Raw genomic sequence first — 13565 nt, forward strand, 5'->3', positions numbered from 1 at the left:
CACCCCCTTCTTGATTCCCGGCCACCGCGGCGTTGTAGCGACTCTCCTCGACCACTCTGACGATTCACAAGGTCACCGCACCAGCAATCACACAGGTTTTGAGTCTTCCTTTCGATTTCATTCTTGTTGCTTTTTATGAATCTGCAATAGCTTGTGTGTGTGTGATGCTTTATATTGTTACTGCTTGAAATGTGTGTTCATTTCGATGTTGTTGTTGCTGTGTGTTGCCATTGCCCCTGCTCAATTGCTAGTTGTTGCTGATTTGGTTTGGTAATGTGTGTATTTTATCAGGAAATTGAATTAGATTAATTTAGAAACAAGAATGACTGATAAGGATGATGTTAAGTTAGAATGGTTTTAAGTAAAAACAAAGTTCAAACTGTGCGGGCCAGCCCGTAGGCCCGCGGGTCAACGTATATGCAGGGCGGGCTGGCCCGCATTGCCACCTATAATAAATTTCAAGGTATAGTGTTTATAGACGTCTCACGTCTCATGTCGCACGTCTCATGTGGCACGTCGCACGTCCCACGTCTCACATCGCACGTCTCATGTCTCACATCTCACGTCTCATGTCTCACGTCACATGTCGCACGTTGCACGTCGCATGTCTCTCATGTTCCACGTTTCACGTCCCACGTCTCACGTCTCACGTCCCACGTCGCACGTCCCACGTCTCACGTCCCACGTCCCATGTCCCACGTTTCACGTCTTACATCTCACGTCTCACGTCCCACGTCCCACTCCTACGTTGCACGTGTCACGTGTCACGTCCCACGTCCCACGTCGCACGTCCTATGTCCACGTCTCACGTCCTATGTCCACGTCTCACGTCTTACGTTTCACGTTTCATGTCTCACATCTCATGTCCCACATTTTACGTCCAACGTCCCACGTCTCATGTCCCACGTCCCACGTCTCACGTCTTACATCTCACGTCTCACATCTCATGTCGCATGTCCCACATATCACACCCATGTCTCACCTTCCACGTAACACGTCTCACGTCCCACATCGCATGTCCCACATATCACACCCACGTCCCACCTTCCACGTAGGACTTCTCATGTCCCACATCGCACATCTCACATTATTACACTGAAATACTTGATTCTTTCATAAAATAATGGTGTTTTGGTTTACTGGTTGTAGTATGGCTAAGGTTCTTCTTTATTGTTTATCCTTCTTCAAATTTCTTATTGATCGAAAGAAGAGAAAGGACATTATTTTACCGGAAATAGGAAAGCTAACCTTATGCATCAAAAATAATTTGAAGCTTTTGTAGATGTATGTTATCATTACATGGATGACTTTAGAAAAGTGTTTAAATGTTGGCAGCCAATATTTTTTTTATTGGTTTTCTGTTCTGACATTCAATATGCGAAGAGATGTGTCACAAAATTTTAATCAAGGGTGGGCAAAAAATCTATTTTTTAATCCAATCTATTTTTTCTATTATCTAATCCATTTAATATCTATTTTATTAAAAATTCAATCCATGTAAAATCCATTTTATTGGATATGGATATCAATATGATATATATATATATATATATATATATATATATATATATATATTATGAATTGGATATACATTCTCTAAATCTAGATTTTCAAAATGGATAATCTTATATTCAATCCAAATTTTCAGTTTATATTTTTGGTTAGGTTAAGCTAAAAGTTGAGACTGACTAATCTAAATTTAGTCGTATTTGATTGAGTTGGCGTGATCCTATACAAAATTTGGTCAAATTCTGTCAAGTCGGTCTCGATCAAAATTTGGCCTAGCTGGTCCTGGACAAAAATTTGGAAGTATTTGGTTGAGTTCACCCCGACCCAAATTTGACTGCATTGACCTAAGTTGACCTAGACAAAATTTGACCGTATTCGGCCGAGACAACCGTGACCAAAATTTGGTTGTATTCATCCTAGTTGGCTTCAGTCAAAATTTGGTCGAATTCAATCGAGTTGGCCCCGATTGAGATTTGGCCGAAGCAGCCTTGACCCAAATTTGTTCATATTTGGCTGAGACGGCCTAGGGTGAAATTTAGCCGTATTCAAATGAGTCGGTCATGATCAAAATTTGGCTATATTCAACTAAGTCGGCCACGACCGAAATTCGATCGAATTCAGTCGAGTCGACTCCGGTCAAAATTCGGTCGTGTTGGCCTCGACCAAAATTTGACCGAGTTGGTCCTGGCCTGAATTTGGTCGTATTCGGCAGAGTTGATCGCGACCAAAATTTAGTCATATTTAGGTGACGGTCCTAACCTAAATTTGGCCAAATTCAGTCGAGTTGGTCATGACCAAAATTTGGTCAAGTCGGCACTTGCCCAAATTTAGCCGTATTCGGTCAACTAAGTCTCGAACGAAATTTGACTATATTCAACTTAGTCAACTGTGATCGAAAACTGACATATTCAGTCAAGTTGGTCCCGACCGACGAATTTAGTGGAGTCAACCCTGATCAAAATTTGACTGATCAGGACCTGACCCAAATGTGGCCATATTTGGCCAAGTCGGCTCTAGCCAAAATATGGTCGTATTAGGAAAAATCGGCCCTGGCTGAAATTCAGTCAAATCCAGTCAAGTCGATCTCGACTAAAATTTTGTCGAGTCGACCTTTGCCCAAATTTGGTCATGTCGTCCCCGACCGAAATTTGTTTGAAAGTCATTCAAGTTCATCCCATGCTGAAATTTGGCCTCGACAAAAAGTCTGCCAAATTCTATAGTGTCAGCCCTATCAAAAATGTAATCCACATCCATTTTAGATCCAAATAATGGATGTGGATCCAAATTTGTGTCCATAGGGCTTACACCAAAGAATTTGACAGATTCGCCCGAATACTTCCAAATTTTGTCCAGGATCAAGTAGACTGGGTCAAATCTCGATCGGGACCGACTTGACAGAATTTGGCCTAATTCGGCCAAATTTTGTACAGGATCACGCCAACTCAATCAAATACGACTAAATTTGGGCTAGTCCATCTCAACCTTTAGTGTAACCTAACAAAAAATATAAAGTGGAAATTTGGATTTGATATTTTGGATTATCCATTTTGAAAATCTAGATTTCGAGAATGGATATCCAATCCATAAAATATATAAAATGTAGATTAGATTGATATCCATATCCAATAAAATGGATTTTAAATGGATTGGATCATAAAAGAAATAGATTGGATCATAAAAATTGGATTTTTTGTCCACCCTTAAATCTCAATTGTAACTATATATGTAATCCATAAATATGAAAATATATTTTAGATTTAATAATCTAACATATGTATTTTTAAATTACATAATTTAAAAATATATACATAATAAGAAATATATTTTTAGTTTTTACGATTGAAATCCAAAATATTCATATAAAGTAATCCAACCTATGGTGCTACATTTATTTCCGATTGTATTTCCCTTGACATATTTCTAAATTTCACAATTGAAAACATGAATAATTTAAACATTCGTAACAAAAGGCTATAAAGGTCATATTGGACGTTTCCAACATCCATAAAGGTTGGGGTTAAATATGTTTTTGGTCCTTTAAATTTAAGTGAATTTTGAAATTAATCCATTTCAAAATTTTGGACCAATTTAATCTTTCATCTTTCAAAATACGTAGATTTAGTCCTTTTAATCAATTTTTGTTAGATTTATTTGATGTTTCGTACGCATTTCATGATTGTATTTGAGTTGTTTATACTGTTTAACACATTTTTTCTTTAATGTTAAGTCAAATACTATTATAAAATATGCTTGAAATGTCAAATAAATTTAACAAATTTTGATTAAAAGGACTAAATCCACGTATTTTGAAAGATTAAGGACTAAATTAGTCCAAAGTTTCTAAATGGACTAATTCCAAAATTCACTGAAAGTTAACGAATGAAAAACATATTTAACCCTAAAGGTTATTAGAATTATCAAGTTGACTGGTGTACCGAATATGATTTTAAGCTACATAAGACGAAGTAAAAATAAAATAAATAAAATTCACAAGATAAAAAAAAACCCATATAAAATTAATTTGGTTAAAATAGGGATTATGGATCAAATCAAACTCATAAATCAATATTTGTGAGTTAGTCTTAAGTTAAAATAGACAGGGCTAGATCGAGATTAAGTCAAGTATTTTATAATTTAATAATTTTTTTGATTTCTTTTTAATTATTTTAAAATTATTTGGTACGTGTCACATTAGTATTGTGCCACGTGTCAAGTGTGACACATATTAAGTTATTGTCTGAATCTCAATTTGGTTAATATACTTTTTATTATGATTCAATTTCAGTCCATCATTTTTTTAGAAGTATTTCAATTTCATCATTCGAAATTGAAACTGAATTTAATATAAATGTTATAATGATATTTTAATTAAAATTTATATTTTCATTAAATATTTTAACAATGTTAAGTTTATTTAAATTTCTATTTTATACTAAACTTTACTTATATTTTGTTTTAAAATTTTAAATATATTTATTTTAACTTGTTACAAAATTATTCTAAAAAATTTATATACAAATGTTAGAGATGGTTTAAAAATAAAAATTTATAAATTAAAATATAAAATTTTAAAATAATTTTGTAACAAGTTAAAATAAATATATTTAAAATTTTAAAATAAATAAATAAAGTTTAATGTAAAATATAAATTTAAATAAACTTAATATTGTAAAAAATATGTAATAAAAATATCACTTATAATAAAAATATTATTATAATATTTATATAAAAGTTAAATTTGGTTTTAATTTGGAAGGAATTAAATTGAAATTTTATTAAAAAAATATACTGAAATAGAATCAAAATAACAAGTATATGGATAAAATTGATATTCAGACAATGAATTGACATATATCACCATACTAACTTGACACATGACATAATATTCACGTGACACGTGACATAAATAATTAAAAAAAAACAAATTAAAAATTAATTAAAAACTTAAAAAATAAATTAAAAAAAATAAAATTATGAGCCTGTACATGATACTTCCTTGTTACCGTTAATACCATATTATCAAATTGTTACGTATTTTTTTAAATATGAACCTGGAAACCTATATAATATTTATGTCAAAAATATGAACCAGTAAAATATTTTAACATATTTTTTATTTTCAAGTGTGAAGTACCACCACCTACTGTGATTCTGTAATAAATACTTCAAATTTTTTAAAAAGTTTTTTTCCTAAAAGTAGCTAACTGAATTAGAAAGATTTAATCAAACTAATTATTAAATTAGAAGAAGGATGTGATAAAATTGTAAAATGATATACCTATATAGAATTTATTGTATAAATAAAACTTGTGTCTTTTTAGACAAAAAAAGAAGAAGTATGTTATTATATAATTATACTTTTAAAAGATAATTAAATTTTATTAAACTTTATAGTGTTTTATCTATTTTTTTAAGAGTTATATATATTTTTTAACGAGTCATTTTATTTGATGTAACTGATCTGACGAGTATTAATAAAGAAACACAAAAAATAATTTTTGTGGTCTCTCTGAGATTAAATACATATGATAAGTAAAAAAATAATTATAATGAAAGTTATTAAAATATAAAAAAAATAGTAAAATTAAATTAAATAATGTAAAAAATTAAAATTAGCTAAAGTAGTTTCTGTAAATTAAATATTAATTGAAATAAATTAAAAGCTCATAAAATATACTACTAGATATGTTATCAAATACTTTAAAATATTTTTATATTGATCAAATATAAATTTATAGATTACTTAAATAAACCACTAACTACTTTATTATTGGCCATTAATATTCTAAATGTGAATATAAGTTATAATTAAGTTTTAAATCTTTCAAAAATTTGTGTACTTTTAAATAATCTTTCATTAATTTTTTATTTATCGGGTATTAAAAACTTTTACATTTTTCAATTGAGTTTTTGTGGTTTAGTTGTTTGTAAATTAGGTGAATTGATTATTATTTTACCTATCATTATGTTTTATTGTCTTCACATGTTAATAAATATGATATTTTATGATTAATATAAAATAATATTAAAACAATAAAAGTTATTTGTAGTTTTATATTAATATACTATTGTTTTATTAATGACAAAGTATTACATATCTTAACATATGTACAGTACAGGTAAAGAAATAAGACGACGGGACAAAATAATAATATATCATCCAATTAAAAAAAATGTCAAAAATAACTTAATTGAAAAAAAAAATTGAGATGGTATGTGCGTACTTACACCTTATCCATTATTTACTATTCTAAATATTAATTAAATAATTTTAATAGAAAGCGTAAAAATAATGAAATATGTGTTTTAAAAGTGAGTTAAGACACTAAGTTTCAGTAAAAGTTTACATAATGCATTTTTTTGAAGGAATCATAAGCCCATATGTAAATCTGGAGATCAAACTTTTATAAGACTTTTTGCATAAATTCTTAAAAAAATGATATCTCTTTATTGTCCAAATTTCATAGTAGTTTGAAACAAAAATAAATATGAAAACAAATATACTAGCACAATAAATATACACTGTCTTCATTCTTGTACCAATTTAAAAATATAAATATTACAAATACTCGGTCAATAGTAAATTTTCTCACAAACTCTAGACGTGTCATCCCTACATAAAAAAATAGCATACACAATTTAAATCTCGAACCCTAATAAACTTGGGCGTATTCACCTAAACTGCCTCTGCTTCGGATAATTTTTAGATTTAATCAGTCCATTAGTACTCATTTTTTTCAGAAATTTTAATGTGATATCTGTTTTTATACAAGTTTTAATTTCGTCCAAACTTTGAAAAAATGTTTCAATTAGAATTTTTTTTAAAAAAAATTATTAACGCTGTTAACAGCGTCACGTATCACGTGTCAATCTCTGATTTTTTAAATTTTTTTAATTTTTTGGCGCGGGTCAAATCTTTGGTGTGACATGTGACATTATTAGTGTCACGTGACAAGGTACTGTCACTTGTCAGTGTCTCTGCCAAATGTCATTGTCTTGATTTCAATTTAGTTTATACATATGTCTATTTGTTTCAATTTAGTCCCCACATATATTTATTTGTTTCAATTTAGTTCACACTCTATTTGTTTCAATTTTGTCCGAATTTTTTTTACAATATAGAAAAATATTGTATCTCCCTTAAGAACAAGTTTATTATTTATATAAATGTTAGATTGATATTTGTTATTAAAAATGACTTACAAAATTAATTACTCATATTTATATTAAAATTTAGTAGTAAAAATCATTAATAATAAAATATGAGTATAACAATTTCAATAATTCTCATATTTTTTATTAAAAATAACGTCATAACATAATAAAAGTTACTTAGAGATGATATCTATATATAATTATTTAATGAGTTATATTTGGTTTTTAGGTAGCTTTATTATTTAATAATATTTTAGTATTGGCAGAATCAAAACAAAATATCTTTGTAACAGCCGCGGAATTTCTTTTCCCGTATCAGAACAAATTTATTGGGTTATGTAAAAGTTAATTTATCAGGTTATATTACCGTCTAGTGATTTTTTTTTTGTGTAAATGTGTTTAGGAATATCTTTCTTTCAAAACAGGTTTTATTGTTGAATGGAGATCGAAATTGTTATTTAGGACAAACTACTTTACCGATCCAATGAGAAATGTTTTTTATATGGTTTTTGAAGAAGGGTTGATTAGGAACAAATTGTTTCGTATATCGTCTAATTTTGAAGAATTCTATGATCTGGATGACGTGCATTATATATGTACTCTGTTTTGTGGAGATCATTATTTTCGATTAAGGATTTTTAATATGGCTAGGGATGAAATCTGATATCCCGACTTAGCAAGTGTTGTTGTTACTAAGGAAAATTTAGTATGGTCTCGATTTTTGTCTTCACTGAGGGTGAAGTTATGTCCAACAAAGGTTAGTTTTTCAAATTGTTTTTCAAGAACTATTTCTTATTGTATGTATTTGTTTGCTATGAATATAATGTTGAGTGTTTTTCTCAAAACAATTATTTATCAAGCTGGATGCGATTTTTTACACATTCTAGGAGAAAAAGGTTCTAAATGGTAGGGAGATGGAGTTGATTGATCCAATTATGAAAATGTGTAAGTTTCGATATTTTGTAAAGCCTAGTGGTAGGCTTCATTTTGAGGAATGAAGTTTACTTAATGTTATCTCGATTCTGGATGGAAAGGATTCGTGAAGGATAATTTATTAGTTGCAGAGGATTCCATAAAGTTAGAGGTCGATAGAGATTATGGAAAGATTATCCATGTTAATGAAGTTTAGAATATTTGTAATTGTCTAATATTTTGAGATGAAGACGATATATTAAAAATATTATTGTGACTTTTATGTTTTAATAAGTACTATGTAAAACCTATATTAATTTATTATAAAATGTCGGTATAATTTATCTTCTTTTATTATGTTCTTTAACAATATGTTATAATAATAAATGTTGAGAATAATAGAATAATGTATTTTATAAGAATGTCAAAAAAAATAAGTTATTATATAAAATCATTTAATTATTATAAAAATATCATTATTTAAATCAAATGAATATATGTATTAAGGTTTAAATATTTTTTTTGTCCTCATTTTCGTAGTGTTTGTTGCGGATGGTCCTCATTTTTATCAAATTTATAAAATTGTCCTCATTTTCGTAGTGTTTGTTGCAGATGGTCTTCATTTCTACCAAATGTTTAAAATGGTCCTCATTTTTGCAATTCGTGTTTAATTTAGTCCTTTTCTATGACATCGTTTAAATCAGTAACGGAACACTTACAGGTGATACTGTTTATATTACATTGTATTGGGGTATATTACGTGTATTGTATATGTGTAAGAATTAGATATTTAGGGATAAATAGGTGAGCTAGGGTTTATCGTTGAACCACCAACATTGCACAAATTGCTACAAGACTATTGCCTCCAAAGATTATAACCAGAGGTAAAGGAAGAAGATTGGACAGTAACATGGGATTGCAGGAAGAAGATTGCAACAACACAAATTGGAAATGGATGAAGAAGATTGCAGCATAACCAACTGCCCAACAATTCATTTTCAAAACCCTAGCTCACCTATTTATCCTCAAATATCTAATTACTATACCTGTACAGTACACGTAATACACTAATACACCCCAGTACAATGTAATAGAAACAGTGTCATCTGTACAGTGCTTCGTTACTGATTTAATCGACATCACAGAAAAGAACTAAATTAAACACGAATTGCAAAAATGAAAATCATTTTAAACATTTAATAAAAATGAGAACAATCTACAACAAATACTACGAAAATGAAGACTATTTTAAACATTTGGCAAAAAATGAGGATATCCGCAACAAAAACTACAAAAATGAGAACAAAAAGGTATTTAAGCCATACATTAATTATTTTGTTCATTTGAGTTTAATTATAATTATTTAACTCATAATATGATTTATGTATTAATGACATCCATCGAGTATTTTTAATTATTGAGAATTAAAAATGACGTCATAACATTTCTTTTACTAAAATCTTTAAGAATTTAATAATATAAAATGCCATAATGTCAGTCACATGCAGTGGCTCCCAACATGTCATGTCATCCACTTGTAATGAAATCTGGAGTTGGAGTTAACAGACTCCGGTGGTCACTCCAATTATCATATTCCTCCTTCAATTATTATTACTCTCCATTATTACCACCTCCATTCCTTTGTCACTACTATTAACATCTTCTATTCTATCACCTTCAAAATAATATTAACTTACATTGATGATGTGTTCAGGAATTGTTTGTGTTGGAAGAACTGCAAAATTGTTCAAGTTCTGACATGCTCAACTAGGAAAAAGGTTTTTCCTTGTCAGTAATTATCACAAGCATGAGATTTTTGCATGAGGACAAAGCAGAGAAGAAGTATATGTATACTATATATAATATATCTTATATTTTAAGGCAGAGAACTTCTGCTGGACATTAAAACATCATCATCACCAGAAGAATATCAAGAAATAGCATGCCAAAATTTCTTGATCTTACCCTCAAACTGATTAAACACTTGGTATTGTGATGACCACCAGCTTCTCCTTACAAGGATCACACTGTTTAAAAGAAATCATTAATTATACTTCCTGTACTTGATATCACTCTCCCCTCTCTAATCAAAGCTGGATTGGGGATACAGTACTTCTTTACTCCTAATCTTTGTGGTTTTATATACTTAGTGCTTGTTGGTATACCCCATAGAACTGATTCGAGGTCGAATGTGGTGATGATGATCATAGAGAGATTGACCATATTCCACAGGCTTGATAACCACAGTTTCCTGCTTCCTATCATGCACTTGAACTGCCCCGAATACTATCTCATTGGTTTCCTCGTGGCTTTGCTCAAGGTAAGTGTGAGGGATTGATGAATGATATTGATGGCGATGATGATGCTTAAGTTGTTGTTGTTGGTGGTGCTGATGTTTTAGTTGCTGTTGTTGATGAAGATCTCCTTCCCATCCGCTATAGAATGCTCTACTTTGCAATAGTTGTTGCATTTTTTCGGCATCCTTTGACATGAAAGGATATGTTTTGCGTGGAGTTGGGGTTCTGGGATCAATAGAAGGAGGCTCGTCTTCTTCTGGGATCACAAAGCTTTCTTGCACAGGCCAAGCATTTACTTGCTTTTGAGGTTGCTGGAACAACGGTTGGCTTTGAAATTCGTAGCTCTGTGGTCTTTTTCTGAAACCAGGAAATAAACCACCCATTATTTCCACCACTGATGCCCCAGCATTGGTAAGAAGCTTCCCAAGGGATCCAAAGAAACTTTCTTCTTGCTTATCTGATTCATCTTCTGATGGAATTAAAGGAGGCCTCACAGACTTCACTGGCTTTTGATATGAACTGGGTGAAATGCCAGACATTGCTGGATCCTTAGTCTGCAAAAGCTAGAGATGATTAAATGACTCAAGTTTTCCAATAAATTCATGTAATTATTGCATCAACCAACTATGCAGTTTTAGAAAACAAAGCAAGTTTAAATTCTGCAGCTATGGCAAAAAACTAAGATAAAAAAGGATAATTTGAAAAGTGTAGCATAACATGAAATGAGAGATCTAGACCTGTCCATGTATAGAATATTTTACTTTCATAGGTAGCTGCATAATAAAGGAAACTATATCTGATTTACTGTTATAATGTATAAGAAGACAATACTATGCACTCACATCTTGAGATGATACAATTGAACCGAGTCTACGCTGTAACAATGCAAGCATATAACCAAAGAAGCCAGCACCAACAAGCATTGCAATACCTGAAAATTGATGGTAATTAGCCTTAATGTGTAATTAAAAGATTTTCTCGAGAAAGACTCTGGAATGATTTAGTTTACCAAGTGGAAATCCATTTTCGTATTGGTAAGCACAGTCATCAAAGTGTAGTTGAATCTCCCTGATGGCTTGGTTCCCCCGGTCTATGACAAGTAGAGAACAACTACTTCCAACATAAACCACATCAAAATCATTAGAAAATTTAGCTTCTTCACTTGGACCATCAACATGGCCCCCTCCACGGCTCCATTTTCCGCCAGCAATTGTTGTGACACCTGAAAGCAGAAATCTCAACTCAACAAAAACCTCTCACCAATGATTCTATAGTGAGAAGTAGAACAAGGGCCTCGCGAGGGAGAGGAGGAGAAAGAATTGTTCAGTTTTAACATAAGGTTTACCTGAATCACTAATCTTTCTAATTGCCATGTTCAATATATCTGCAACATAGATATTTCCACGATTATCAACAGTTATCCCCTTCGGGTGATTCATCCTAGCTTCCCTAAGCCTTCCATCAACATGTCCAGAATATCCTTCAGCAGATCCTGCCACAAGCTTCGGTCTGCTATCTGCAAAATTGAAAAGCAAATGCTATTAGATTTCCAAGTAAAGAAAAATATATGCATAAAAATGGATTTATGTGTGGCAGAGAAATTTCAACAAAAAGAGAAGTCCCACAGATGCAGTGAATTCAAAATGCATTACAGTTACACTGTAAAAGTTTGATGCATGTTTATAAATCTCGTAAGCAAGAACTAAAGTGAGATGATATAATGCTTGGCACATAACACATTGATTCAATCATATGTGATTCTAGAATGTAAAAGGGATTCGAGCAAGGGGAACGTGAATCTGAAATGACGGTTGCCAACTACGATCTATAAACAAGTATTTTGACACGAAAACCAGATGCTTGAGTATCAGACAATGGAGAATAATGATCTTCAAGTTCAACTACACAAAAGAGTTAAAAAAAATGGTCTAAAAACATTGCAATTGACTTTTGCAAGAAATTTTGAACAGAATGCTGCGGTGAAGTAGGTAGGAAGCAAAACCTCACAAGTTTCTATTGCGAAAAATTCAAGGTTTTCTAATACTGCATAATAGATCACAAAGTAGAGAAGCTCATAATTCTTAAAGTGACAGCAAGTCCAATCTCAAGAAAACCTTAGTCTACTGTTAACACAGTGAAGAGATCACCCACTGATGCTGATTTTACAAATTAAATAAAAACACAATCAAACCAAATGACAGATTGGACATGGAAAATGAATCAGATCACAAACTCAATCTATCGAATCAAGCATCAAGCGGACACACTTACACAAAGAAAGCGAGGAGGAAATCCTATAAATGTTACTATTAACCGAATCCAGAATAAGAAGGTCCCCATCAGGCAACACCTCAACCGCATAAGGTTCAATTCCAAGCTTGCTTCCATCAAACACAGTCTCCACACTGTACCCACTCTCGAACTTCATCATCGACTTCACACCAAGCGCTGCAACAACACTCCAATCACACATAACCCGAAAAATTCAAATTAAAGAAAAAAAAAAGAGAAAAGACAATGCAATCTACATTGTGCAGATTCATACCAGTTTTGGTGGGTGCCTTGAGCGACCACACCCATTTGGTGAATGCAGGCACGACGTTGGAGACAAACCCACTAACAATCTCTGAAAAAGGAACAAACTTTGAGCTAAAGAAGTTGAAAGGATGAAAGCAGAGTGATAATAGTAAACAGGGCTACTCACTGGCGGGTAATGTGGTGGATGGTGCTGCTGAGACATTACAGAGTAAAAGAAAAAGCGCGAAAGTGAAAGCCAAATGAAGTTTGGCCATTTCTTGTAGTGGAGGAGGGAAATGCAGGTCTGTGAAAGGAGGGGAACCCTAAATCATGGAGGTGAGAGGGGTGATAGCAGAGAGTGAAAGATTGGGTTTTTAGAGTTCTGAGAGTTGAGTCTAGTGTGGAGAAGGAGAGAATGGAAAAGGGAAGAGGAAAGGCAAAAGAGACAAGAAAAAGAAGATGGAAAAAGGAAGAGAAAGTGGTGGACCATTGGAAGGAAGAGTGATTTTAATGGAGAGAATCATGAACCGCCATTATTGTCTACCTTCGTTTCTCTACTACTAGTCTACACATGTAACTATGTATCCACGACCGTTAATTCTTTTCTTTAAGGTTAAACATATGGTCGTTTCCCTTGGGAATTGTTCTAAAATATGTTTTATTAATGTAATTACA

The 13565-nt window shown here is 31.8% G+C and overlaps 1 protein-coding gene across 3 annotated transcripts; it reads right to left on the bottom strand.

The window, feature by feature from the left end:
• Positions 1 to 10006: 10006 nt before the first annotated feature.
• Positions 10007 to 13428, bottom strand: LOC114169386. 3 transcript variants are annotated; one of them, XM_028054542.1, is made up of 7 exons: positions 13078 to 13428; positions 12919 to 12999; positions 12645 to 12832; positions 11719 to 11889; positions 11383 to 11595; positions 11216 to 11304; positions 10007 to 10936 (listed from the first exon to the last, which is right to left on the bottom strand). In XM_028054542.1, exons 2-7 carry the CDS (start codon positions 12951 to 12953, stop codon positions 10223 to 10225), a joined length of 1410 nt encoding a protein of 469 aa, XP_027910343.1. In that variant the 5' UTR covers positions 12954 to 12999; positions 13078 to 13428; the 3' UTR covers positions 10007 to 10222. The 3 variants fall into 3 exon arrangements, with proteins under 3 accessions (XP_027910343.1, XP_027910330.1, XP_027910337.1); XM_028054529.1 differs by having other exon boundaries at positions 12645 to 12821; positions 13078 to 13426; XM_028054536.1 differs by having other exon boundaries at positions 10007 to 10927; positions 12645 to 12821; positions 13078 to 13424.
• Positions 13429 to 13565: the final 137 nt, after the last annotated feature.

Source organism: Vigna unguiculata, chromosome 2, assembly GCF_004118075.2.
Source record: "Vigna unguiculata cultivar IT97K-499-35 chromosome 2, ASM411807v1, whole genome shotgun sequence".
Classification (NCBI taxonomy): domain Eukaryota; kingdom Viridiplantae; phylum Streptophyta; class Magnoliopsida; order Fabales; family Fabaceae; genus Vigna; species Vigna unguiculata.

Excerpts from the sequence above, each read along its gene's own strand:
- LOC114169386 (XM_028054529.1), bottom strand. The coding sequence starts at position 13,165 with ATGGCCAAACTTCATTTGGCTTTCACTTTCGCGCTTTTTCTTTTACTC. Across the intron at positions 13,000-13,077 it reads ATCCACCACATTACCCGCCA|AGATTGTTAGTGGGTTTGTC; the intron begins GTGAGTAGCCCT and ends TTCCTTTTTCAG. Across the intron at positions 11,596-11,718 it reads TAGAAAGATTAGTGATTCAG|GTGTCACAACAATTGCTGGC; the intron begins GTAAACCTTATG and ends TTCTGCTTTCAG.